General features: G+C 61.0%; 11 protein-coding genes across 13 annotated transcripts; 4 read left to right on the top strand and 7 right to left on the bottom strand.

The window, feature by feature from the left end:
* Positions 1 to 58: 58 nt before the first annotated feature.
* On the top strand, positions 59 to 2,093 carry JDV02_009112 (uncharacterized protein). The gene is made up of 4 exons (XM_047990755.1): positions 59 to 213; positions 300 to 917; positions 1,038 to 1,739; positions 1,885 to 2,093. Exons 1-4 carry the CDS (start codon positions 97 to 99, stop codon positions 1,948 to 1,950), a joined length of 1,503 nt encoding a protein of 500 aa, XP_047846764.1. The 5' UTR covers positions 59 to 96; the 3' UTR covers positions 1,951 to 2,093.
* Positions 2,094 to 2,123: 30 nt separating this feature from the next.
* MAN9 (Beta-mannosidase) lies at positions 2,124 to 5,260 on the bottom strand. The gene is made up of 2 exons (XM_047990754.1): positions 4,452 to 5,260; positions 2,124 to 4,366 (listed from the first exon to the last, which is right to left on the bottom strand). Exons 1-2 carry the CDS (start codon positions 4,989 to 4,991, stop codon positions 2,234 to 2,236), a joined length of 2,673 nt encoding a protein of 890 aa, XP_047846763.1. The 5' UTR covers positions 4,992 to 5,260; the 3' UTR covers positions 2,124 to 2,233.
* Positions 5,261 to 5,450: 190 nt separating this feature from the next.
* JDV02_009110 (uncharacterized protein) lies at positions 5,451 to 7,346 on the bottom strand. 2 transcript variants are annotated; one of them, XM_047990752.1, is made up of 4 exons: positions 7,123 to 7,346; positions 6,978 to 7,042; positions 6,778 to 6,907; positions 5,451 to 6,719 (listed from the first exon to the last, which is right to left on the bottom strand). In XM_047990752.1, exons 1-4 carry the CDS (start codon positions 7,306 to 7,308, stop codon positions 5,895 to 5,897), a joined length of 1,206 nt encoding a protein of 401 aa, XP_047846761.1. In that variant the 5' UTR covers positions 7,309 to 7,346; the 3' UTR covers positions 5,451 to 5,894. The 2 variants fall into 2 exon arrangements, with proteins under 2 accessions (XP_047846761.1, XP_047846762.1); XM_047990753.1 differs by having other exon boundaries at positions 6,978 to 7,346.
* Positions 7,347 to 7,769: 423 nt separating this feature from the next.
* JDV02_009109 (uncharacterized protein) lies at positions 7,770 to 9,030 on the top strand. Its single transcript, XM_047990751.1, has 3 exons — positions 7,770 to 7,948; positions 8,027 to 8,279; positions 8,356 to 9,030. The coding sequence occupies exons 1-3, from the start codon at positions 7,911 to 7,913 to the stop codon at positions 8,842 to 8,844; spliced, it is 780 nt and encodes a 259-aa protein (XP_047846760.1). The 5' UTR covers positions 7,770 to 7,910; the 3' UTR covers positions 8,845 to 9,030.
* Positions 9,031 to 9,265: 235 nt separating this feature from the next.
* Positions 9,266 to 10,815, top strand: JDV02_009108 (Glycerate dehydrogenase). 2 transcript variants are annotated; one of them, XM_047990749.1, is made up of 2 exons: positions 9,266 to 9,548; positions 9,748 to 10,815. In XM_047990749.1, exons 1-2 carry the CDS (start codon positions 9,368 to 9,370, stop codon positions 10,656 to 10,658), a joined length of 1,092 nt encoding a protein of 363 aa, XP_047846758.1. In that variant the 5' UTR covers positions 9,266 to 9,367; the 3' UTR covers positions 10,659 to 10,815. The 2 variants fall into 2 exon arrangements, with proteins under 2 accessions (XP_047846758.1, XP_047846759.1); XM_047990750.1 differs by having other exon boundaries at positions 9,266 to 9,654.
* On the bottom strand, positions 10,740 to 13,659 carry JDV02_009107 (uncharacterized protein). The gene is made up of 5 exons (XM_047990748.1): positions 12,998 to 13,659; positions 12,889 to 12,929; positions 12,313 to 12,833; positions 12,065 to 12,251; positions 10,740 to 12,010 (listed from the first exon to the last, which is right to left on the bottom strand). The coding sequence occupies exons 1-5, from the start codon at positions 13,481 to 13,483 to the stop codon at positions 11,041 to 11,043; spliced, it is 2,205 nt and encodes a 734-aa protein (XP_047846757.1). The 5' UTR covers positions 13,484 to 13,659; the 3' UTR covers positions 10,740 to 11,040.
* Positions 13,660 to 14,937: 1,278 nt separating this feature from the next.
* Positions 14,938 to 16,801, top strand: JDV02_009106 (uncharacterized protein). Its single transcript, XM_047990747.1, has one exon. It carries the CDS (start codon positions 15,020 to 15,022, stop codon positions 15,884 to 15,886), a length of 867 nt encoding a protein of 288 aa, XP_047846756.1. The 5' UTR covers positions 14,938 to 15,019; the 3' UTR covers positions 15,887 to 16,801.
* On the bottom strand, positions 16,017 to 16,819 carry JDV02_009105 (uncharacterized protein). Its single transcript, XM_047990746.1, has one exon. The coding sequence runs from the start codon at positions 16,551 to 16,553 to the stop codon at positions 16,170 to 16,172; it is 384 nt and encodes a 127-aa protein (XP_047846755.1). The 5' UTR covers positions 16,554 to 16,819; the 3' UTR covers positions 16,017 to 16,169.
* A 423-nt stretch (positions 16,820 to 17,242) lies between these two features.
* On the bottom strand, positions 17,243 to 18,799 carry JDV02_009104 (uncharacterized protein). Its single transcript, XM_047990745.1, has 2 exons — positions 17,756 to 18,799; positions 17,243 to 17,645 (listed from the first exon to the last, which is right to left on the bottom strand). Exons 1-2 carry the CDS (start codon positions 18,639 to 18,641, stop codon positions 17,530 to 17,532), a joined length of 1,002 nt encoding a protein of 333 aa, XP_047846754.1. The 5' UTR covers positions 18,642 to 18,799; the 3' UTR covers positions 17,243 to 17,529.
* Positions 18,800 to 19,037: 238 nt separating this feature from the next.
* JDV02_009103 (uncharacterized protein) lies at positions 19,038 to 20,678 on the bottom strand. Its single transcript, XM_047990744.1, has one exon. The coding sequence runs from the start codon at positions 20,466 to 20,468 to the stop codon at positions 19,215 to 19,217; it is 1,254 nt and encodes a 417-aa protein (XP_047846753.1). The 5' UTR covers positions 20,469 to 20,678; the 3' UTR covers positions 19,038 to 19,214.
* A 252-nt stretch (positions 20,679 to 20,930) lies between these two features.
* On the bottom strand, positions 20,931 to 23,615 carry JDV02_009102 (Histidine kinase). The gene has a single exon (XM_047990743.1). The coding sequence runs from the start codon at positions 23,431 to 23,433 to the stop codon at positions 21,388 to 21,390; it is 2,046 nt and encodes a 681-aa protein (XP_047846752.1). The 5' UTR covers positions 23,434 to 23,615; the 3' UTR covers positions 20,931 to 21,387.
* Positions 23,616 to 23,776: the final 161 nt, after the last annotated feature.

Here is a 23,776-nt window from a genome sequence, read left to right as displayed (position 1 = left end):
GGCGTCACATTGAACCCCGCAGCCCGCCCGCCGCCACGGGCTGGCTGCAGCAACGTCCTGACATCTCCAAAGTCAGAGCTCATCCATCCCGTTGAAATGACTGAACCCAGCGCAGCTACAAACGGCGTACGCGGCGATGACGGCGTCGAGACGGCAAGCCGCGGCTCGGCCCGTCATGGCAGTGAAACGAAGAAGAAGAAGCCCTTTGAAAATGTATATCCTCCGTCTCACCCTTTTCGTTCTTCCCCGCCCGGTGTCGGTCTCTGGCCCACCAGACAGCTCATCATCAAGAGACCCAGGTGTTGATCGTAGGCGCCGGCCCCGCGGGGCTCCTCCTGGCCATACTCCTCGCGCGGAGCGGCATCCCGTCCACCGTCCTCGAGGCGTGGGACCGGCCGGACGAGCGCCTCCGCGCGACGCAGTACGGCGTGCCCGCCACGCGCGTCTTCCGCCGCGCCGGCCTCCTCGACGACATGCGCGCCCGGGGCATCGACAGCTTCCCCTACATATGCTGGCGGAGCGCCCGCACGGGCGAGCGCATCGCCGGCATAGACCTCTCCGTCGTCGCCGACGAGCCGGACCGCATGACGGTGCTGCCGCTCAGCCAGATGCTCGACATCATGGTGCGCCACTGCAGGGAGAGGTACGCCGAGCACGTCACCCTGCTCTTCAACCACAAGGTGGAGCGCGTAGGGCAGGATGATGCCGGCGCCTGGGCCGAGGTTCGCTTGTTGGGCGGCGGCGGCGAGGAGGAGGAGGGGGGGCGGACGACGACGACGGCGGCGGCGGATCGTGTCGTTAGGTTTGGCGCCGACTACCTCGTCGGCTGCGATGGCAGCAAGAGCACCGTTCGTCAGTGCTTGTTCCAGAGGCACTGGCCAGGAGAGACGTTTGCGGGCCAGCTGCTCGTCCAAAATGTACGTTTACCCCCTATCTCTCCCACATACACGTATGCACGAGAAGAAAAGGATCGAGGCATCGTCACCCTAAAACGAGGGCGACTACTAAAAGACAGAGGGTGCCCCTGCCCCCTCTAGGTATACTACAAAGGCTTCGAGGAGCACGGCTGGGACGGCGGCAACTACATGATAGACGACGAGTTCTGGGGCCTCATCGCCAAGCGCGGCAAGGCCAACAACAGCAGCAACAGCACCACCAACGGCCCCCTCTGGCGCGTCACCTACGGCGACCTACGCTCGGCCGCGGACGAAATCTCCGAGGAGGAGCACATCCGCCGTCGCGCCGCCGCCTTCAAGAAGCTTCTCCCCGGCCACCCCGACCCGTCGCAGTACACCGTCACGCAGACGAGCCGCTTCCGCATCCACAACCGGTGCGTCGACGCGATGCGCGTAGGCCGCGTCCTCCTCGCCGGCGACGCGGCGCACGTCTGCAACCCCTTTGGCGGCTACGGCTGCATGGCCGCCGTGCTGGACGTGGACGGCCTGGCGGACTGTCTCGTCGGCGTGTACGAGGGTAAAGCCGCGGCGGACGGGGGAACGGCGGAGGGTGCGGAGGGTGCGGAGGGGAAGGAGGGGAAGGAGGAAGGGAAGGAGGGGATACTCGATGCGTACGCGCGCATACGCAGGCAAAAGTTTGTCGATTTCGTGGACAGGCGGTCGCGCAAGAATATGGATCGCATAGCCAGGACGGACCCGGACACGGCGCTGGAGACGGACCCTTTCCTGCGCTTGCTCAAGTCGATGGAGGGCAATGCGGAGAGGACCAAGGAATTCCTGCTGGTGCGTCTCGTCTCGTCTCGTCTTGTCTTGTTCTATGCCAGTCTCCCCCCCCCCCCCCCGCGTCCCTTCCACTGGATGCTCTCTATCTCACGATGCAGCGGGCCGTTTGTTAGTGGTATGGTATGGCGCTGACATCCTCCCGCAGAAGGTCAGCAGCATCGAGTTTGACTTTACTACGCTGTACAGCAAGACGGGAGCCGAGGAGGAGTAAGATATGCAGGTAGGCTCGTAAGGCGGGCCTACCGGCTCCGAGTCACCTGGCCTGGCCTCTCGCCGAGTGAAGTAGTACACGCGTAGCCATCAATAGGGTCCTGCTACGCTTCAGTCTACGATGCAGCGGGCGTTGGGCATATGGGTTTATAGCAGTACTGGCGACATACATGTCTGGTTATTTGTCAATAGTCGCCATGTATCGCACGACTTCTTGATCCTCTGCCATCCATCCATCCATCGTCACGACCCGGCTCAGATTCTCCAAACCTCACATGTCTCACTCAGGCCATCATGCCCAAGTACTGCGTCGTAAACACCGTCTCCCTGCTCGCGCCGCTGACCCCGATGCTCACCGTCTCCCCCGGCACCACGTCCACCAGGTTGTCGTCGAAGCGCACCCCGTCGTCGTCGTTGCACTCCACGGCGACCCCCTTGACGGGCACCTCGGCGCTGATGCGCACGCTGCGCTCGTCGTCGCTCAGCGCCACGCGCAGCTGCCGCGGCTTCTGCAGGTGTAGGTACTTGAGCGGCTCCGGCCAGTTGACGTAGCGCGCGAGCTGCTTGCCGTCGCGGTACAGGTACGCGGCCACGACGGTGCGGTCCTGCTCAAGTCTCTTCTCCCCGTTGCCGGACGCCCTGCTGCTGCGCACGGGCACCGGCAGGACGGCCACCTCGGTGGAGCGGTTCGCCGGCAGGAGATGCGCCGCCGACACCGTCTTGGAAAACGTCTCCTCGCCCGTCTCCACGTCCCACGCCTTGACGACGCAGTCGACCGTCAGGTCCTCGAGCGTGAGGTTCGAGCCCCAAATCTCGATGCGCACCTCGCGCTCGATGCCCACGCGCGAGTGCTTCTTCTTCTCCTCCTCCTCGGCGTCCACTGTGCTGCTGCTACCGCGCGAGCGGTGCTCCTGCTCCCTCTCCCTCCGCGCCATGCCGACGGAGAGGGGCGCCATCTCCCGCTTGACCGTGTAGTAGGCGTGTTTCGGCCGCAGGTAGTAGTCGCAGATGGACCACGACGTGACGGGCCAGCAGTCGTTGGTCTGCCAGACGAGCGCGCCGCCGCAGTACTCCCTGCCGGGCCCGCGCCACTCGCGCTTCCACAGCCGGTACGCCGACGACAGGCACTCGGCCTGCATGAGCTGCGTGCAGTAGACAAAGTGCTCGATCGGGTCGGGCGCGTACCGCATGTTCTCGACCAGGTACAGCGCGAGGCGGCGCTCGTGGCCCGCCGCCTTGTTGTGGAAGTCGACGGTCGACGACTGCGGGTAGCGGTCCGGGTCCGTCTTGCCGCCCGCGAGGAAGCCCTCGTCGATGGTCTTGATGGACGGGAAGGCCTCCATGCCGAACTCGGACACGAAGCGGCCGACGAGCTTGTCGAAGTTCTGGTACTTTTCCTGCGAGCCGTGCCAGACGTTCCACTGGTGGATGTCGCCGACCGTGGGATCCGTCGTGTGGCTGCCGCCCCAGGGGCTGCCCGGGTGGTAGTACGTGTCGGGGATGAGGTCGCTGCAGACGTCGGGGAGGAGCTTTTCATAGATGTAGCGGGCAGGAAAGTCGGTGCGGAGCCAGCTGTCCGGGTCCATGTCGCTGGGGTCGTAGTTGAGTCCATTCTGCTCGGCGAACTGGTAGTCCTCGTTATTGCCAGCCCATATGACGAGACACGGGTGGTGCCGCAGCAGCTTCACGTTGGCCCTCGCCTCGCGCTCGATGGACGCGAGGATCTCGGGGTACGCAGGGTAGTTGCCGCAGCCAAACATAAAGTCTTGCCAGACGAGGACGCCCATCTCGTCGCAGGCGTCGTAAAAGGCCTGGTCCTCGTAGATGCCGCCGCCCCAGACGCGAATCATGAACTGGTTGCCGTCGGCGACGAGGCGCACCCAGTCGCGGTACCGCTCCGGGGAGACGCGCGGGAGGAAGTTGTCGGCGGGGATCCAGTCGCTGCCGCCGCAAAAGACGGGCACGTTGTTGACGCGGAAGAAGAAGGACGTGCCGGGCTGACCGTCGAGCGGCCGCTGGACGAGCTCGGCGCGGCGCAGGCCGATCCTCTTGGAGACGCTGTCGGCCTCGCGGCCGTGGTGGCCATCGAGGAGAGTGGCCTTGATGGTGTACAGAGGCTGCTGGCCGTAGCGGATCGGGTACCAGAGCTCTGGGTTCTGGACCTTGAAGGTTGCGACGGCGTCGTGGCCGCCCACGTCGACGGTCTCTGATGCCACGGTCTTGTCCCCGAGGGAGATGTCGAAGCGAACTGAAGAGGCCTCGCCCTCGGTGGAGGCGTGAGCGACGACCTTGGCGCTATTGAGGGAGCTTTCAACATCGACATCGACGTAGAGGTCCGTGAGGCGAGAGTGGTAGATTTCGAGGTTGACGGGTCTCCAAGGGCCGCATGTTAGAAGCACGGGGCCCCAGTCCCAGCCCTAGATTTGGTGCGGTCAGCCTCAGTCCAAATGATATGACTACTACATGTACTACGGCATACGGCTGCAGAGGGGAGCCACAAACCCAGTGATATTGTGCCTTCCGCACCGGCAGCCGCGAGTTGTCGCCATTCCAGCATCCCCATTTGTGCTCCGGGTGCTCGTCCACGAGCTTCCACCCGCGAAAGTACGCCGCGTCAAACGAGATGACGAGCTCGTTCTCCTCGCCGCTGTCCCTCAAGTCGCTCGTGACGTCAACCCTCTCCGGGACGAACATGTTGTCCGTCTCGAGCACCGTCTTGCCATTGAGCCTGACCGTGGCGAAGGTGTCGAGCCCGTCAAACGCCAGCACGGCCTTGGCCCCGCTGCTCTTCTCGGGGGGAGTGGCAAAGGCAGTCCGGTAGACCCAGACCGTCTCGCCGACCCATTGCACGTCGAGCTCGTTCTTGCCCGGGAACGGGTCGGGGATGAGCCCGTGGTGCAAGAGGTCGAGGTGGATGTTGGTCGGAAACTGCGCGACAGGGAGGTATGCGTCGTCGGGCTTGTCCGCCTGCTTGAAGTGCCAGTTCTGGTTGATGGGTATGACGCTCCGCATGATGGGTGGATGTCTTGGGGCGCCTGCCATCGCCGATGCGAGTTATGGGGGCCGACAGGGAGAGGGTGTCGCCGTGGTGAGAGATGCGGGGAGTGAAGGCTACCTAACAAAAGTGTCGGCCGGGGGGGACCTTGAGAGGGCAGAGACAGACAGATGCAGAGGGAATGAATGACTGAGGGCGATGCGGGACAAGTCAAAGTCGGGGAGGAGACGACAAGGCAAAGGTCGCCGCACCTGCCCGTACATATACCCATGCCCTATATATTACGAGGTAGGTCCACGGCCAAGACATGGCCCGGAGACCGAGGAGAGCAGATGAAGCAGCTCTCGGGGATGCGGGCCGGGCGCTCTCGGGGATTCATGATGCCGGCAGGTGGAACCGCTACAGCGCGCGCCCCCGCGCAGGCCCGCTGGCCGGCAGCACCAAAGCAAGCGGAGCCCCACTCATCCGTTGCGGGGGATTCAATTCCAACTTGGACGTTTATTGCTACTGTGCTTGTGCTTCACTTCCTAGTGTGAGGAGCGTTCTTGCTTGATACGAAGTAGCCGGACTCCTCGTGCTTAGTATATTCCCGCCAAGGTAAGCGCTATATTGTTCGATTGTTCGATTGTTCGGTGATTCGCGGCGCGGGCCCCAGACATGTTGATGCATCTCGCCCACCACACCAACTCCTCCATGCACACGTCGACGCGTCTGTTCGGCATCACGATGATATCCATCCTCTGCAAAAAAAAAAAAAATGCAACCCGCAGCTGCGTCTCCTGTGGCCCCACATGACATTGAGTGATCATGTCCATAAGCACCTGCGTCGACAAGACGCCACTCAGAGAGACAAGAGGGAAACCCCTCCAATGGCAAAACGACCGCTTGCTCCACGCCGCCAAAGAAACAAACAAACATGAAAAAAAAAATGATAGATGGGTTGATACCACTCAGCAGCAGCTGTTGCCTCGTCGTCTGTTCGTCAGCGTAAAAACCTCCTCCCACTCTCGCAGACCCCAGTTCTGGTTCCTGTTCTTTCCCTTGCGCCGCCTGCGCAGCCCCGCCGGACCCAGCCCGAGCCCGGCGCCGTCGTCCATGGTCCCACCCGTCACGGAACTCTTGATGCTGGCCCCGTCACTGGCCGTGTAACCCCCGGCGTCGCCGTATTGAATCCCGCTCATCGGGTCGTCTGGGTCGATGTCACCGAGCTCAATCTTGGTGAGGATCATGCGGGCAAGGCGTCCAAATATCTCGTCGACGCCCTCGCCGTTGAGCGCGCTGGCCTCCGTCACCACGGGTATCCCAGCCTGGCTCGCCCACCGGCTTGCGTCTGCGCTTGTGATTTCTCGTCCTTCGGGCGCAATCGTGGCACGCTGATGCGTTCCAGCCCCGACGGAGCTACCTCGGTCCCTGCCCGAGGCTGTCGAGGTGCCGGGCGCAGCGGAAGCGCTGACAACATTCGAGGTCGATGATAGCGAGCCGGACGAGGCCGTGGGGCCGGCGGCGGTCATGGTGTAGGTGGAGCCAAAGCTGCTTGGAGTCGCTGGCGCGAGACTCGTATCGACGAGGGGTTCCGACGCGAGGTCGAGCTTGTTGCCCACGAGCATGACGCTTAAATTCGGCGACGCCAGCGCGCGCGCGTCATTGAGGAATGGCTGTAGTGCCCGGAACGAGGCATGCGAAGCTATATCGTAGACGAGGATCGCGCCCGCGGCGCCGCGATAGTATGATCTCGAGACGGAGCGGAATCGTTCGGTACCTGCCGTATCCCATAGCTGGATCCATAAGCATCACGACCCGTGACAGCGATGGCGCTCGAGTCCCATCACTCACCTGGAGCTTGATTCGTTTCCGACGTGCCCCGGTGCCCACTTTGATTATCTTGCTGGCGAACTCGACACCGATTGTCTGCGACGAGAGCACCCGCCACTCATTCTTGACGAAGCGATGCAACAAGCAAGATCTGCGGAGAAAACGAACAGTCAGCTGGCGTCGGTGACAGCTGCGGCGACCATCCTCGAGAGCTGACTTACTTTCCTGTTCCGCTCGGGCCCAGGAGAATGATTTTGGCCAAGTAATCGTACATGCTCCCCAGCTCCTGCAGGCCAAGACCGTCAGCGCAGCACAGATTACAGATGCGTAGCCGCGGCGGCCGCCCGGGCATTCCTGGGGCCGTACCTGGTCGCGGGCCGTTCCGGTGCTCTCCTGGCTCGCGCCCGATGATCGTCGTGGCCTCGTCATGGCGAGGGGGGGGTTTGGGAGGCGGTGGTGGTTTCGGTCGCACCGGAACGCGGCGAGCCTGCTGCCAGAGCAGGAGCCGATGTGCAGTTGGTTGGTTGCGGGCGACAAAGGACGATGATGCATGTGCGAGCTCGTAGATGCTCCTCCTTGGTTGTGGTCGGTCTGACCAGGCAGGGAGCCAACTGGGGGGGGGGGCCGCATGACCCGCCGCGTCAAAAGGCTCGCGGCGTCAATGCCACCCATATTTTGCTGACTAAGATTTGCGATGACGTTTGTGCCTTGGGGAGAGCTCGCGCGCACGCCGAGACGCCGTAGCGGACATGATATTTCAGGCAAAAGAAAATTAGGAAGGACTTGGCGGGAGTCGGGCTGGAACGGATTTTTCTTGAAAATTATTCAGATGCGTTTTGTGACTTGAGAGCGAGCAACGAGGCCACTGTTAATGGAGGAGCTGCTCATGACCGTTGTGCTGCTAACTAGCAATGCTGCCCAGGGACCCCCATTTAGTGGGTACCTGACCTCTGTACTTCGCTACCTACGGTACCGCATGCCGCCGCGGGGCAGCGGTCCATCTCCGCCTGGCAGCTCCCACGCCGGGCCTCGGCTCGTCGGTTCACCACGTTGGTTGACATTGGCTCTTGACGGCGCGATGAAGCTGCTTCTCCGTCGTCACCCTCCCTCACCATTCACATCTTGCCTCGCACGCCGGGATTGACAGAGCCACCATGAAGATTTCAGGGCGAACGTTTATCGTGTCCGGAGGGTAAGCACCAAGCTTCAAGCCCAAAGCAGCAGCAGCAGCATGTCTCTCTGGCTCACACGATGAAATCATGAAATCCAGCGCCTCGGGCCTCGGGCGTGCCTGCGTCGAGGACCTCATCAAGCACGGCGCCAACGTCGCCATTCTCGACATGAACGAGGACGGCAAGGAGCTCGCCGCCGAGCTGGGCCCGTCGGCCAAGTTCTTCGTCTGCGACGTGCTGGACTCGTCGTCCGTCTCCGAGGCCGTCCAGGGCGCCGCCGACTGGGCCCAGCAGGCGAGACGGCCCGTGGGAGGCGTCATCCCTGCCGCCGGAGTCTCGACGCCGGCCACGGTGCGTCTGCCTCTTCCCCCTCCTCCTCCTCCTCCGGTGTTGCTCACGTTGGATGACGTCTGGTCGCAACGCACAGGTCCTCAACCGCGACGGCTCCCCCTTCAGCCTCGACGACGTCGACTTCGTGCTGGGCGTCAACCTGCGCGGCACCATCGACCTGGTGCGCCAGGCGGTCGCGCACATGGCCAAGGCCGACGCCGACGCCGACGGCGAGCGCGGCGCCGTCGTCATGGTGGCCAGCTCGGCGGCCTTCGACGGGCAAAAGGGCCAGGTGTCGTACTCGGCGAGCAAGGGCGCCGTGGCCTCGATGACGCTGCCCATGGCGCGCGACCTGGCCCGGCACGGCATCCGCTGCAACACCATCGCCCCCAGCCTCTTCGAGACGCGCATGACGAGCGCCATGTCGGCCAAGGTGCGCAAGAGCCTCGAGGCCACCTTTGAGTTTCCCCGGCGCGCCGGCCGCCCCGACGAGTTTGCCATGCTGGCGAGGCAGTGTATTGAGAACTCGATGCTCAACGGGACTGTGATTCGCATCGATGGAGGGTCGAGGCCGAGCAAGATCTAGGGCCTCCCCTTTTTCTTGCCCCCCCCCCCGTTTTTGGCCTTGTATATAGATGGCATTCAATCACGCAGTGTCACAACTTGCCTCTGCCGTCCTGCTGTACGTGGATGTGGGACTTGTACATAGAGAGAAACGGAGGCCCCTTGCCTCTTGGTCGGTTACAGAGCATCCACGGGTAATTGATTTGCATGCCCTTTGCCACCATCAATCGTAACCCTCTGGCAACAAGGGCATCTGTCTACATACTCAGTACCTCGGGTAGCCTTCGCTCTCGTATTGCTCGCTGGCATCGGCCGACACGCCGTGATGTAACCCCTCGCCCCGCGTCAGTGCCTCCGATCTTCGGAGACGTCGTCCTCATGCTACCCGTTCTCGGTCGTCAATCGCCCTGAGGCCCGACTGGTCAGTCAGCCTCGGGCCCAACATTTATACAACCCCACGATGGCATCATCGCCAGATAGGTGCTCTGCCGCCCGGTCCATTGCCAACACAACATATCCCGGCAAATACATAACGTCGTCCCGCCATGGCACTCAAGGTTGCAGTTCTCGACGACTACCAGGGCTGCGCCAAGCAGTTCTACGACAAGCTCGACAGCTCCCAGTATGCCGTCTCATACTTTCCCGATACCTTGCTGCCGTACCAGGTCGCGCCGCGCGAGGTCCAAGATGAGCTCGTCCAGCGCCTCGAGCCCTTTGACGTTATTGGTGCGCGCCATCTTATTTTCCCCCTTCTTTCTACTTCACTCACTCACTCACTCCCTCCCCTTTCCTTTCCCTCCTCTCCTCTATAAGCAAAATGAACCGTCGTAATGTGCGTCGTGAGCGTCATTGTACCTAAAAAGCCATGTGTGTGTATGCGCTCGTCATGCTCACACACGCCATGTTCACTTTCCCCCCGCCACAGCTTCCATGAGGGAACGCACGCCCTTCCCCGCCGAGCTCATCCAACGCCTCCCCAACCTCAAGCTCCTACTCACCACGGGCGTGCGCAACAAGGCCATCGACCTGCCCTCCTGCGCCGCCCGCCGCATCCCCGTCGCCGGCGCCACCGACACCCACTCGGGCCCCCCCGACAGCACCACCGAGCACGCCGTCGCCATGATCCTCGGCCTCGCGCGCCGCCTCGCCCCCGGCGACGCCAACGTCAAGGCCGGCCTCTGGCAGGCGGACGGTCGCTTCGCCACCGGCCTCGCGGGCCGCACCTTTGGCGTGCTCGGCCTCGGCCGCCTCGGCGCCGCCGTCGCCCGCATCATGCACCTCGCCTTCGGCATGAAGGTCGTCGCCTGGAGCACCAACCTCACCCAGCAGGCGGCCGACGAGCAGGCGCTTCGCGTCGGCCTGCCCATCGAGCGCCCCGACGATGGCGACGGCCGCAACGGCGGTGCTGGTGAGAAGACGTTCCGCGTCGTGAGCCGCGAGGAGCTCTTCGCCGAGGCAGACGTCGTGAGCGTGCACCTCGTCCTCTCCGACCGGACGCGCGGCATCGTCACCGCCCGCGACCTCGCGCGGATGAAGCCCTCGGCCTTCTTCGTCAACACGTCGCGCGGGCCGCTCGTCGTGGAGCGCGACCTGCTGGACGTGCTCAAGGCGGGCAGGATCCGCGGTGCGGCCCTCGACGTGTTCGACCTGGAGCCGCTGCCGAGCGACAGCGAGTGGCGGAGCGCGGAATGGGGCAGGAATGGCACGAGCGACGTCCTGGTTGCGCCGCACATGGGCTACGTCGAGGAGAGGTCCATTACCGGCTTCTACAGGAAGCAGGTCGCCAACCTGGAGCGGTGGGTGGCGGGGGAACCCCTCGAGACCCTGCTCACCTAAGTACTGAGTGTCGGTGCTATGAATGCTAGCAGCCCGTGAGTGACCTGGGCGTCACGGCCCGTCCTGAAGTTTGAAATTGGTGGTGTATTGTTGAGTTCCCAATCTCATCTCACCAGGATAGTTTGTCTGCACTGCCGACAATACACTCGAATGACTGTAGTATTCCTTCCGGCTATAAACGTGCCGTGCGTATGTAATTTGTATGCTTGGAAAATTTCATGATAACCTCGCTAACCCGCCATCTATGTACTTTATATGCAATTGTCGTAAACACCCATATCCCAGTGGATGACTTCTAAATGTTCTAATGGCTGTGGCCGGTCGGGTTGCAGACACCCCGTAGCGTAAGACGCCCGAGACACTGGGGTATCGAGAACCCATTCTACCATCTAAAGCTTTCTTCAAAGTAGTCTATCCGGCACTCGCAGTTCGCGAGCGCCTTGACGACGGCCCTCCTCGCGTCGTCAGAGAGCCTGGCCGGGCCGCACGCGACCACGGACAAGGCATCCCTTCCGGCCCTGGCGGCGGCCGAGGCCACAAGTAAATGAGCGTCGGGCCTTTGAGGATGTTGTCGCACCTCGGGCGGCACCTCACCAACGTTGACTGATTCGGTGCGAGAAGAGATATACAGGTCGATCGCGAGGTTGTCGAAGCTGCACATCTCGCGGATGTCGCCGAGAACTTCCCTAGCAAAGGCCGGCTCTCGCACCGCCCAGTGGATCTCGACCTTGGGTCCCTTGGGGGCCTGAGTGAGGGACCGGAGATACGACAGCGCAGTGACTACGCCGCTGCCGCCGACGATGAAGAGAATGTGGTCGTAGTCGGCAAGGGCTCGCGAGTGGCCGTAGGGGCCGTCGACCATGACGCGCAACCGCGTGGGCGCTGACGGTTCGGATGCTGCGAGTTCTTGTAGTCGCCGGCTCTGGCCGTCATATGGGCGAATTAGAAATGTCATGCACGGCGTGCTTGGCTGGGACAAGTCAGGCTCGCCGCCATCGGCAAGGTCGTCGTCGGAATCCAGCAGCCGGGCCTGCTCGCTTAGGGACTTTGCAGAGTCGTCGCATGCAACGTACGCCACGGTGAAGGGATGGCTCTCCCAGGGGCGCGAGTCGTCGAGAATCATGAGGTAGAAGAACGTCCCCGGCCTCACCTTGAAGGCCGCCTTGTTGATGGGAACCACGAGGCGCACGATATTGGCCGAGTCGTGGAATGTAGCTAGGCAGTCAGCGGCCCAGCTTCGTGGGCTAAAGAGAATGATGCGGACAGCGCGTGTAAGTCGGTCGAGCACCCAGATATATAGAGGCACCCAAAACAGCCCATCGAACTCGTGGTTCTTGAAAATGGAAACGTGACTTGGGTCTATCAGTATTGGCTCAAGGGAGTGGGACGCGGCGGCAAGGACTCACCCAAGCATAGTCAGCAAAACCAACATGGATAGGATAATGTGCAAGATCAGGAACATTTCGTAGTGACGCCTTCGCATCCAGTAAATAGAGCCGGGGACGGCCAGGAGGACCATGAGGACAGTGGCGATGACACCCGCATTCCAGAACCAGTGAAGGAACCAAGACTTGTAATAAGCCCAGCCGCCCTCTGCGCGTTGTCAGCATGTCTGATGGGGCCGGCCGTCTGAGGTCGTGGGAAGACGACGTACCTCGGAATATCAGCACAGTGTAGCCCACCGAGTGTACGACCGCCTGCACAACCGCGATCCTTGCTACCCAGCGATGGAAGTTGTTGAAGGTGCCGTAGTCCCATCCCGTCAGCCACATGGCGATGTTATTTCGCATCCCAAAGAGCCAGATGATCGGGAAGTTGAAGAAGGAGATGATGCCTGTACGATCCGAGACATATCGGAGGATCTGCTTTTCCCTGGTGGGGAAGTAGTAGTTGACGTCGACAATTCGGTAGCCCCAGACGCTCAGGGCGACATTGACGAGGAGAAAGACGACGATGGTGATGGACTCTATCCGGGGAGGGACTGTGCCCCACCATACGTCCTGCGCGCATCGATAACCAAAGGTCGCGGGGATGGTGATGTTGCGTTGGACCCATTTCCTGCCCCGCGACGTCGGCCAGGGGCCGTGCCTGTAACACAGACGGGAAAGGATCAAGAATACCTTGTTGAGGACACCAACGGCCACTACGGCGACCCAAAAGATGACCATGGAGAAGCTACTCTGGTCAGCATTCCGGCCGCGACACATGGGGGGTCGCTGGCGAAACGTACCCGTAGTAGAAGTGGTGCCGTTGGACATAGGCAACGGCGTCCTGCGCCCGTGTCAGAGACACCCTGTCACCCGAGCAAACAGAAGCAGTGGGGAAAAAAGCCGACTTACAAGTGTCTCGAACCACGCGATAAAGTGCTCCGGCGACGGCAGCACCGGCCCGGAGAAGGGCTCGCCGACATGCAGCGACTCATTCCTGGTGACCCTCGGCAGACGGGAGACGTCATCGGCCGTGTAGTTGGCAACGAGATCGAATGCAGGCACCGGGCTGCCGAGCACGTCCATGCAAGTCTCATTGAAGCTCACGATCGAAACAGCCCGATCCTGGGGGCCGCACTCGGTCTCGAAGCAGAGGTACGCCGACGACAGCGCTAGGCGGCTCCGGCAAGACTGCGCGAACAGGGAGTCGGTAGGCCTCGAGTCGGCGAAGCGGCACGGGCGCAGGGCGGTTTGGCAGGCCTGGGCGCACAAGCTCAGCTCGCGGGCGCGGCTGGCGGTGGCCGGTTGGGACAACAGAAGGAAGAGGAGGAAGAGGAGGAGGGGGGAGAAGACAAGGCCGGCGGCGGCGCCGAACGCGGAGGCGTGCGGCGGCCGCATGGCGCTGCGATGGAATCGGCGCGGCGCGGCGCAAAGCGACCATGTGAGTGAGAGCGCGCTGCTGCCTTGCCCGCTTCCTGGTTCACCGTCGATGATGTCTGGTCCGTCCGGGCTGGGAGAGGGAGTGAGAAAGTGGTTTCGTTTCGCGCCATGACGACCGGCGTCTTACGGATCAGATTAGATAAGATGGGCCGATGGACGGACGGATGGATGCATGGAGTAGTTATACTGTACATAGCGCCTGAACCGCTCCACTGGCCCGAGCGGACAGCCTTCCCAGTTGAAAAGGAACGAAAACCTGTAGGCGCCACGTGGGGCCCGCCGCGCCACGTGCATTACAGAGTCAGACATTTGTACGAAGCAATACGGTGCTCGCTATGTGTTTGAGTTGATGACATTCGATTTTCCCCCTTCAGGAGGACATTTCCTCTTGCCTTGACAGGTTACGCCCTCCCTGGTCTCAGCCCAGGTGCGTCTTTTTTTGCATCATCTGCCCTGGGGCTCTGTCATGCGCTCATCTCCACGAAACCTGCCTTGACGCATCTGTTAGTATGGCATGAATGACACCACTCAGCTGACAAGCAGGGCTTCAAGTCCATCTCCGCGGCGCGACAAGTTAGCTTGATTGGCTGCACAGAGTGTTCGTTAGATGGCCGATGCATGTCTCGCATGTCTTTTTGGTCTCCTGCAACGGCCTACAACTAGTGCTAACGTCGCTCTACGTGCCACTGCTACTCCGTACTAAGGAACCTAACGTTATTATCTACGTCTAGCACCGCACCTGCATCAGGGTAGCTGGTCAAGTACCTGAACACTGCTATAGTGTACTCTCTAACTGCTAGTACTAGCACACGTTACCGACCCAAAAACGCTTCGTCATGCCGATGCCGCCCGCAACGTAGAGCAGCGTCGTGTATTGGGCCAGTTGTGGCGGCGGCGTTCGGTGGCCGACGTATATGTGTTGCTCAATCGCGTCTCCTTCTTGTCGAACATGGACGCCACGACCGGCAAGGAGGTGGTTTTCACCGAAGCACCCAGCTTAGACCAGCAGGCCGTGAGCAAACACTCCGTCAATGTCTACGCAAATAAAATATTCCAAGTAACGTCCAAAGTACCAAGTCACCATCGGAACTCACAGTAGCCGTCACTCTTGCCGTCCGCCAACCTCTTGCCGCTGAACGGGCGGCTGCTGACGGTCGCTCGCGGGTCTCAATACTACGGCCAAGAAGGGCCGGGCTTTTTAATATTTTAATTCTGTATTTTTCATTATTTTTAGGGGCTAGCTGGTGGCATTGCTGCATTTGGCAAGGTTACGTAGACTGACTGACACGTGAAATGCCACATAAAACCAAGACCCTGCCAAGTGCGAGACAAGGTGGAGATTGAGCCTCGACATCATCAGCACCCAAACTCCAACACATGCGCCTGCCTTTCCCTTGGCCGTCTCTTCTCCACCCCCCTTCCGCATTCCATCCACCTGAACCCACGCGCGGACAAAACGAAAACGCACACACAGCCAGCCAGCCAGCCTCACTCATGCCGCCCATCAAGGTGGTCGTGTCGGGCGCCGGCAACATCAAGCGCCAGCCGGAGCTTGGCGTCGTCTCCGTCCGCGTGCTCTCCCGAGGCCCCGAGCAGGCGGCCGTGTCGGCCGAGGTGCGCAAGGCGGCGCAGGAGATCCAGGCGCAGGTGCGGCAGCTGGCGGCGCCGCGGCACGCCGACTACCGCGCGCCCTCGCCGGCCGTCGACGCCGCCGTCACGCGCTGGACGTCGGGCTCCATGACGACGCGCTCGTTTTGGCAGCGCAGCAAGCCCGGCGACGGCGAAGAGGGCCCCCGCCGCCGCCGTCGCCATAACACCTTTTACGGCGCCCGGACGCACGTCGCCATGACGAGCGGCTACTCGTCCGACTCGTCGCAGGGCGAGCGCGACGAGGAAGGAGGACAGGGAGAACAAGGAGAACAAGACCAGCAGCGGCGCACGCGCGTCTACGAGGCCAGCGTGGGCCTCACCGCCACGTTTCGCGACTTTGATAGCCTCAGCGACTTCACCACGCGCCTGTCCGTCATGCCGCTGGCCAGCGTCCGCGGCGTCGACTGGTTCCTCACCCCCGAGACGCAGGCCCAGCTTCGCGACGAGGCCCTGCGCTCGTCGTACCGCGACGCCCTTGCCAAGGCGAGGGCCTACGCCGAGGCCATGGACAAGAAGTCGGCCAAGCCCGTCGAGGTCCGCCAGGTCGGCAATTCGTTTCCGCGCCTCATGGCCTCTGGTCACGCCGCCCTGTATGCCGACATGCGTGTTGCCGGCGACGACGACGACGATACGCAGGAGCAGCACCTGACGTACCAACCCGAGGACGTCTCCTACGACGTCGACTGCGAGGTCACGTTCGAGGTCGAGTGAGCCAAGTACTAACGTATGGAAGTTGGCTGTGTACTACAATCATTTCCATCAAGGAGGGCCCCGAGCAGCGCGGAGCGAGCCCGTTCCATCCCAGTGATGATTGACGCGGTGCTTCCGATTCTGCCATATATCCATCAATGTGAAATATGTGCTACCTACGAAGTAGTACGTAGTACTTTGTCGATGCGACAGGCCCTCGCTCCAGGTGAACAAACAAACAAACAACACAGCGCCCGGCTCTGGAAAATGCCCCCTCCCTCACGCATCCATCACTACATGACACTCATTTTGCCGCGGCCTCCTTGGCCTCCTCAGCCCGCTTCTTCGCCAGCCCGCCCAACTTCTCCACCGCTGCGGTCAGGACGGGCGGGTTCGCACCCTGCACCATCTTCTGCCCGTGGACGGCGACCTGCGTGCCGTCCTTGAAGAAGAGAAAGGTCGGCATGGCCGTGATGCGGTACCGCATGGCCAGCTCCTTGACCTGGTCGACGTTGACCTTGACGAGCGCCAGCTGGCCCTCGACGGCGTGCTTGCCGCTCAGCTGCTCGAAGACGGGCGTGATGGCCTTGCACGGCGGGCACCAGTCGGCGAAGAAGTCGACGGCGACGTACGTGTTGCCGGCGAAGACCTCCTCGAGCTCCGCGTTGGACTTTACTTCCCGAACCATGGCGTTGTGTTGGATGGCGTGTCTTTATTTACGCACGGTGTGTGTGGAATGGACCGGAGGCTCCGGATCGGAGGTGTCAAGTGTGGGATTTCCGTAGTACGCAAAATATGCTCTGAGACGGATTTGACGCGGCTTGGACTGTCGATGAAACGCAGAGAATGCAGATAAGGACCGTGGGCCGGTGCCGGTTGTAAAATATGCAAAAAACGTTTACGCGTTGGGGACGTGGACTTGCAACTAATGAATGGAAAGTTCGGGCGTCGTCCAGATCGCGGGGGAGGGGGAGGGGGACGCTTCTTTTTTCCCCTCCTCCATTCGGCGTTTGTCAGCTCTTTGTGACGACCGGGGCTCACGTGCCACACTTATAAATCCCCCCTCCCTGCCTCTTCTGCCAGAGACTCTGTAAGCCAACATTGGGCAAACACTTGGCTGTGAATCCGATTGCATTTGCCCTTTTGCCTCATCAGTCGACTTTATGGTTCACGACATGTGTGTGCGGCCTGTGTCATGCGCGGGCCGCTATGCTGTCTACTCGGCAAGCTGCCGTCGCAGTGAGCCGAGCGAGGACATCGACGAAGAGGCGCGGTTCCAAGGCCAAGGTAACGACCTGCGCTATGCCATTTTCTTACCGTTGATTCAACTGCTGGAGCGAAGGAACTGGAATCTTGGAAGATGGCGCTTGAGAAAGAGTCCGACATTATCTCTATGAGATGTGGTGCAGTAAGAAAGCTACACACTTTCGTATGTCGCATGTGATGACGTTGAAGCCCTCACAAGCGTCCGTTCTGGTCGTATGCAAGTGTACTTTGCCCCAGATCATGCCTCATTTTACGTACATGCCCATACATCAAGGGCATACCCTTTCGATCCTTAGGGGTACCTCTCACTCCTTTTGCTCACATTCTGCGAGTCCTCGCATTGCCCAGTAGTAGTTCATCAAGCCCCCATCTCAACTAACCCGGCGACCGCTCACGTCTTAAGCAGTACACAGCCCATCGTGTACAGAGGGCGGGTTGGAAGAAGCGTCGCCCCAGTCGAAACTAGCAATGAGGCGGCCCACGTCCGTCGACCTGTCTGCGCGAATGTAGTCGTCTGCTTTTCCGTCAGCTACCCCCGCACCTACATGCAGTCTACAACGCAGCACGCCGCCTGGAAAGGGCTTGGGGAAGGGGGGGGGGGTTGGATTGAGGACTCCTTCTCACCTCGGGTTGGAAAGTACCACCAGTCCTGTGAGCGAAACGCGTTGTTGGTCAACTGCGACAGGGGATCATTCCAGCCCGTGTTGCGGTCCTGGTAGTTGGCGTGCTTGGACCACGCGACGTAGACCTTGGGGTGGTCGAGGTTCTTCCTCCCGTTGTCCCCGCCCCGCGGCTGCCCGGCGTCGTCGTCGGAGAAGGTGTTTTGTATGTCGGGCCACAGGACGCGGCCGTACCCGGAGTGCTGGCTCAGGTGCAGCTGGTACGGCCTCCACTGCGTGTCGTCGGCCCTGCGCAGCTCGACGAGCACGCGCTCCCAGTCGTACGGGTGGCCGTTGATGCCCTTTGGTTTGGCCCCGTCCTTTGTGTAGAAGAGGTTGTACGCCACGCGCACGACCGTGTCGGAGCACCGCGCGTACGAGTAGTAGATGGGGAACCGCTGCGTCGGGTTGCCGATGCCCTTGTCCGGGTTGACGCATTCGCATCCGACGTTGGGGTAGTCGCAGAGGGGGGAGCTGGGCGTCTGGCCGCCAGCTTGTGTCGTCGCCCACGTGGGGATGCAGGGGGGTCGGTTCATGGCCTGGCCGAAGAAGAACATGGGCTGGGCCTTGATGGCGAGCGAGACGCCGCCTTGGTTGAGAAGCTGCGTCATGGCGTCGTCGGGGATGGGCGTCACGGCGACGGCGACGGCCGCGAAGGCGACGAGCAGCAGGCGGCTGAGAGTGTGGTGCAGCATCTTGAGCGACCGACGGGCAAGCAAGCCACGTTCAGAGCACTCCGGCAAACGATACAAGAATTCGACTTTGGGTGAGCGAGTGAGGGTATTGTCTCGACAGTCGCATACTGGGGGGCAACCGGTCGTACAAATAGTTTCTTTCTCCAGTCCAACCATCTCAGTCGCGCATCATTTACTGATGCCGCGGCAGCCGACGGCAACGACAATGATTACTGACAGGGTCACCGGACAGCGTTACGTCTGTTCCTACTGACGCCGCGCTCGCTGCTGATGTTTGTACGCCGCCCCGAGTAGGGGTGCCAAGATGCTCGTGCTCCTGCTGGGTTTGGGTCTTTCGCCGACTAGTGGTGGCACACCAGCGTCGCATCCCACCCCCTCAAACGTGCGCCGGCCATTGGTGGACAAACGGCAGATGGTCTGAAGGATCCGAGTGAGCAACGCATCGTTACTAATAAAAAGGAAGCCCCGAAAAAGGGCGATCAGATCTTCGAGTCCCCAAGGCCACCCACCTCCCGAAGGACTTGCCCCATAGTGCCCTCCATTGGGATGAACTAAACAGGCAGCCCAAATCATGGTACGTGTGTAGCGCGCCGAGCGTTCTATATCTATCGCTTCTATATGCTCCGTCTAAATGCCCGCTCTACCCCATGTTTATGAGTAGACCCCCGTCTATATGCCTGATGTTCTAGTATGCGTCTAGCCATCGATTCCAAATATGTTCGACATCATTCATGCCCACTCTATGCGATAGAGCTCGTACCCAGTCTCGTCCGCTCGTCCGCTCCGATGCTTTCGCACACACTCCCGTGACGTGATGCGCAGCCCGCGGCCGCTCGTCCGCCGACCTGCATGTGGCCTTTGGTCCGAGAACGCTGCCTCAACGGACGTGTTGATGCCCTTGAACTTGCCGTTGGGCCGGATAGAAATCATCAGCCAAAAGACACCGCCCGGCGCGAGGAGAGCCGCCGCACAGTCCCTCAGCCAGACTGCGTGTTCGGGCGCGTACGCCACGTCCGCCGCAAAGATGAAGTCGAACGGCTCGTCGAGAGGCGCCGCCCGCGATGGGGCCGACCAGTCGAGGTGTGCGGCTCGGAGCGGGACCGTCTCCGGGACGCCCCCGTTTTCGGTGGCGCTCGTCGCCGTTGTCGCTGCGTGGGCGTCGAGGTTGATGGCGAGGTTCTTGAGCACCGCGGGGTGGTAGTCGGTCGCGATGATGGCCTGCTGCGAGGGCCGCCGGTAGTGCGTCGCGACGGCGGTCAGGCAAGGGAGCAGGCTCGAGAGCGTGAGGGCAAAGAGGCCGGTCCCGGCACCGAGTTCGAGGATTCGAGTCCCATGCGACGCCTTGTCGAGGTCGAAGCGCTCCGGGTTCTGGCAGGCGAGTTCTGAAAGCGCCATCGAGGCGCCCCAGGTTTGCAGCCCGACGTCGGTGTGGTCGTCGGTCGTCTGCATCGGCGTGTCGACGAGGTCTACCCTGATGCTGGTGTGTCTCGACGGGACTTGGAACTCGAACCGGCGCGTCATGCCCAAGTCGTCGCCACGTAGTTGCTGCTGCTTTTCACTACTGCTATCCTCACCGCCTGTGAGACGGGCCAGCACCGAGCATGCGTCGTCGACGATGCGCTCACGCACAGCCTCATCTTGGATCAGATCGTCTGCCCGACCGATGAGTCCCGTGAGCCACCGCACGGCAGCGTCTCTCTCCACCGGATCCTCCCGGAGCGCTTGGATGTCGTCGCTGCCTTTGCCGGTCAAGCCGTCATCATACTCGTCGATGTCGTCGTCGTCGTCATCGGCCTCCGTCACGTAGCCAGAGTCAGTCGTCTGTGCCAGCGCATCGCGGCTCGCGTCCTGGCGAAAGTCGGCCGCCGCGGGGAGACGGCAGAAGACGTGGCGAAGCGTTTTCAGGGCGTCGCAAATCTGCGCCGGGGTCGCTGACCGACAGGGCGGAAGGCTCGCGGCCAGGGACAGCGGGTTATGCCCCATGTCGCGCCGCGCGTGCGCTCTCGCTGTAAGTCAGCAGCGGGCGCCGACCGCGATGTCTGGTGTCAATCCTCTCCCGGCGCGAAGGTCGCGATGAAGTCGAACAGACAGGTCACCGCCGCCGGCTGGCAAGAAGGCAGGCGGGCAATAAGTCCCATCCATGTCCATCATAAATTCTTCCGCCAACAAAATGGCCCTTGGGGTGGCGCTCAGGTACCCGCGGGTGCCTGTAGTTGGACCCACGTGGACCAGACCAAGGCGCAAATTTTCTTTGACACTATCGTCGTTGCGCGATTCGGTCGTCCCCCGAGTCAGCGCTCTCCATTTCCTAATTTGGAAACCGATGAGGTGGGGCGAGCCGTGAATCCCAAAGTCAATGATATTTAACTACTCACTCGCTCCGGGGCGAGATGAATATTTGAGTTCCCAGACTCATTTATTGCACGTAGTGACAGAAGTCTGTGCTGGTTCATGTGCTCAGTGCTGTTTAGAACACCAGGGTTTTTTTTTTCCTGTTATAGAACTTTACTGCCAAGACGTGAATAGCTCGAGCACAATACAGAAATCGTGAGAGAACACACAACGTCAAGATAACGGCCGAGTCATTTTTCCGAGGTACGAACTCCAGCGTCTGTCCGTCTGTCAAGATTCATGTTGTACTGTATGCCAGCCCAGTCTTTGCATGTCCCAGGACGACATCAAATGGAGCCCCAACGCAAGAATGCAACCGTTGCAACGATTGTGCTCTGTGGGGTTGATAGGTATACTTCGTATGTATATGACAAGGAAGATGAGGGTAGCACAAGATGCCATGCGCCAGTGGAGCCGAGCTGTCAATTAGCATCCGTCAGACAAAACTCACACCTCAAGGCCGTCGTCCATGTTCATTCAACAAGCGAATGCTCTACCGCCTCGAAGCAGGCTACGCATGTCGGAGAACGCCGTTTGGTGGCTTCTGTGCGTCTTTGTGGCAGCCATGGAAGACGCCGTCATCGCCGTCGCCTGACTTGGGGAGCCACTTGAGCAGCTTGTGCATGAGCAACTGTCGGTTGACGGGCTTGGCCAGGTAATCGTTGACGCCCTTCTCAAGGCAACGTTCCATGTCCCCCTTGAGAGCGTACGCAGTCATGGCAATGATGGGTATGCGCGACCCGCTGTTTCGTATCTGCACCGTGGCCTCGTAGCCGTTCATGACGGGCATGCTGATGTCCATAAGGCACAAATCGAAGGCATCGGGTGAAGCTGCAAGTGCCGAGACGGCTTCGGCGCCATTCGAGACCACAGTGATGTTCTGCAGGCCGAACGCGTGCAATACGCCCACCAGCACCTTTTGATTTATGATGTTGTCCTCGGCTACCAGGATTCGTGTCTGCGCTGCGATCCGCCGTAGGCTAGCCAACGGTGCGTTTACCTCAGGGCCCTGGAGGTTTTGCTGTCGCAACGGTTCTCTTTCGTGCGGCGCATTGCTGTGTTGCAGCCCATCGACCCTCCTCAACTTCACAGTGAACCAGAATATGCTGCCGGACTCCTCAGGGTTAGGCTTATATCCAATGTCTCCGCCCATGAGCTGAACGAGTGACTTGGCGATGGACAACCCAAGGCCCGTCCCCTGTCGCCGCTTCTGATATGTAGTGTCGAGCTGCGTAAACGGTTCGAAGAGCTTAATTTCGGACTCGTCGCCCACACCATGACCCGTGTCGACAACCTCGGTCACGATCGTGTCTGTCGTTGCATCCTGCGCTGCTCGCGACACACGCACGATGATGTAGCCTCTTTCGGTAAACTTGCCAGCGTTGCCGACAATGTTTTCGAGAATCTGGCGAAAGCGCAAGGCGTCCCCCCCTGCCCACTTTGGCAGGTCCGTGGCCAGATCCGTCCTGAGCGATACCCCTGGCTGTACCGTCGTTTGGAAGCTGCGCACGACAGACGTGACAAGGTGGGCTACATTGAACCTGTCGTTGGTTATGGAGAAGCTACCGGCCGCTAGCTTGGAGTAGTCGAGGATGTCGTTGATGACCTGCAGCAGGACGCGCCCCGACTCCTCAATGATGTTGGCCGTCTCGAGCTGCTCCTCGGTGAGATCGCTGTCCAGGAGGAGCGAGCAGGCGGACAGCATGCCATGCATCGGCGTGCGGATCTCGTGGCTGATGTTGGCCAAGAAGTCGTTCTTCAGCTTGGTGCTCTCCTCGCAGGCGGCGATGACTCGCATCTCGGCCTCCTTGCGTTCCGTGAGGTTGCGGGTGACCTTGCCGAAGCCGACGTGGATGTCGTTTCGGTAGACTGCTGTGATGATGACATTGGCCCAGAAGCGGCTCCCGTCCTTGCGATAGCGCCAGCCCTCGTCCTCGACACGTCCCTCGCGCAGACAAATCTCGAGCTCCCGCTCGGGCTTGTGGGACTGGAGGTCCTCCTCGCCGTAGAAGATGGAGAAGTGCTTTCCGATGATCTCGTCCTTTGTGTAGCCCTTGTTGAGCTCGGCGCCGATATTCCACGTCATGACATTGCCGCGCGTGTCGAGGAGGAAGATGGCATAGTCCTTGACGGCCTCGACAAGGATGCGCGATGCCTCGTCAATGGACAGCCAGCTCTGACGGATGCCGCCGTCGGCGGCGGTGATGTGCACCTCGGCCTTTTCCCACTCGAAGACGAGCCACAGCGGGCGGTCGTCGTCCTTGTGAATGGGAATGATGCGCGCCGTCCAGGCGACGCCATCCGCGTCTGTATACGCCGCATGACATAGGCGAAGGGCGCGGGACTTGACGGCGCGTTCGATGGCAAAGGCGAGCGGTATACGGTCGAATCGCTCCGTCGGCGATCCACGGTAGAGAGCGGCAAAGAGGTCCTCGCCGACAACCTGCTCGCGAGACCAGCGCCACGCCTTGAACAGGCCGGCCGAGGCCCGCTCAACGCGGTACGACGGCGACACGACCAGCGTCGGCACGGGCGAATAGTCGACGATCTCGCTCATGGCTGAACTCGTCGCAGTAGCCGCGATGCGTGCATACGGAAGCGGCGGCGGAGGTGTTGGAGGACCATCGAGGGAGCGTTCGCCTTGTTATCATCCGCGTGGTAAGCAAGAAGGTTTCCTAGGGATTGGGATTCTGCCGCCATGATGAGGGGGGTGGTGGCCACATTTGCAACGGCGCGCCCTCAGACAAAACTCAGCCGAGGCAAGGGGGGGGGCGGAAGGGATGCTTTTTGGGGGCTGAGACGTGGTGGTCTCGAACGTCCCATATTGATCCGTGACGTCAGAAGCATTTCATCATCTCGTCTCCTCAGTTCAACCTTTATAATGAAGGTTGAGCGCGACC

This window comes from Purpureocillium takamizusanense, chromosome 9, assembly GCF_022605165.1.
Source record: "Purpureocillium takamizusanense chromosome 9, complete sequence".
Lineage (NCBI taxonomy): Eukaryota > Fungi > Ascomycota > Sordariomycetes > Hypocreales > Ophiocordycipitaceae > Purpureocillium > Purpureocillium takamizusanense.
Note: the sequence above shows the minus strand (reverse complement) of the source record. Positions and strands in the feature narration are given on the sequence as shown.

Coding starts and splice junctions, on each gene's coding strand:
- JDV02_009112 (XM_047990755.1), top strand. CDS start 97: ATGACTGAACCCAGCGCAGCTACAAACGGCGTACGCGGCGATGACGGC. Junction 214..299: donor AGAAGAAGCCCTTTGAAAAT/GTATATCCTCCG, acceptor CAAGAGACCCAG/GTGTTGATCGTAGGCGCCGG. Junction 918..1,037: donor GCCAGCTGCTCGTCCAAAAT/GTACGTTTACCC, acceptor TGCCCCCTCTAG/GTATACTACAAAGGCTTCGA.
- MAN9 (XM_047990754.1), bottom strand. CDS start 4,991: ATGGCAGGCGCCCCAAGACATCCACCCATCATGCGGAGCGTCATACCC. Junction 4,367..4,451: donor GGAAGGCACAATATCACTGG/GTTTGTGGCTCC, acceptor CACCAAATCTAG/GGCTGGGACTGGGGCCCCGT.
- JDV02_009110 (XM_047990752.1), bottom strand. CDS start 7,308: ATGCATCATCGTCCTTTGTCGCCCGCAACCAACCAACTGCACATCGGC. Junction 7,043..7,122: donor CCGGAACGGCCCGCGACCAG/GTACGGCCCCAG, acceptor CTTGGCCTGCAG/GAGCTGGGGAGCATGTACGA. Junction 6,720..6,777: donor GGAAACGAATCAAGCTCCAG/GTGAGTGATGGG, acceptor TTATGGATCCAG/CTATGGGATACGGCAGGTAC.
- JDV02_009109 (XM_047990751.1), top strand. CDS start 7,911: ATGAAGATTTCAGGGCGAACGTTTATCGTGTCCGGAGG. Junction 7,949..8,026: donor ACGTTTATCGTGTCCGGAGG/GTAAGCACCAAG, acceptor CATGAAATCCAG/CGCCTCGGGCCTCGGGCGTG. Junction 8,280..8,355: donor GAGTCTCGACGCCGGCCACG/GTGCGTCTGCCT, acceptor CGCAACGCACAG/GTCCTCAACCGCGACGGCTC.
- JDV02_009108 (XM_047990749.1), top strand. CDS start 9,368: ATGGCACTCAAGGTTGCAGTTCTCGACGACTACCAGGGCTGCGCCAAG. Junction 9,549..9,747: donor CGAGCCCTTTGACGTTATTG/GTGCGCGCCATC, acceptor CCCCCGCCACAG/CTTCCATGAGGGAACGCACG.
- JDV02_009107 (XM_047990748.1), bottom strand. CDS start 13,483: ATGCGGCCGCCGCACGCCTCCGCGTTCGGCGCCGCCGCCGGCCTTGTC. Junction 12,834..12,888: donor CGGCACCACTTCTACTACGG/GTACGTTTCGCC, acceptor TGACCAGAGTAG/CTTCTCCATGGTCATCTTTT. Junction 12,011..12,064: donor GTTTTGCTGACTATGCTTGG/GTGAGTCCTTGC, acceptor GATAGACCCAAG/TCACGTTTCCATTTTCAAGA.
- JDV02_009106 (XM_047990747.1), top strand. CDS start 15,020: ATGCCGCCCATCAAGGTGGTCGTGTCGGGCGCCGGCAACATCAAGCGC.
- JDV02_009105 (XM_047990746.1), bottom strand. CDS start 16,553: ATGGTTCGGGAAGTAAAGTCCAACGCGGAGCTCGAGGAGGTCTTCGCC.
- JDV02_009104 (XM_047990745.1), bottom strand. CDS start 18,641: ATGGTTGGACTGGAGAAAGAAACTATTTGTACGACCGGTTGCCCCCCA. Junction 17,646..17,755: donor GTGGTACTTTCCAACCCGAG/GTGAGAAGGAGT, acceptor ACGGAAAAGCAG/ACGACTACATTCGCGCAGAC.
- JDV02_009103 (XM_047990744.1), bottom strand. CDS start 20,468: ATGGGGCATAACCCGCTGTCCCTGGCCGCGAGCCTTCCGCCCTGTCGG.
- JDV02_009102 (XM_047990743.1), bottom strand. CDS start 23,433: ATGAGCGAGATCGTCGACTATTCGCCCGTGCCGACGCTGGTCGTGTCG.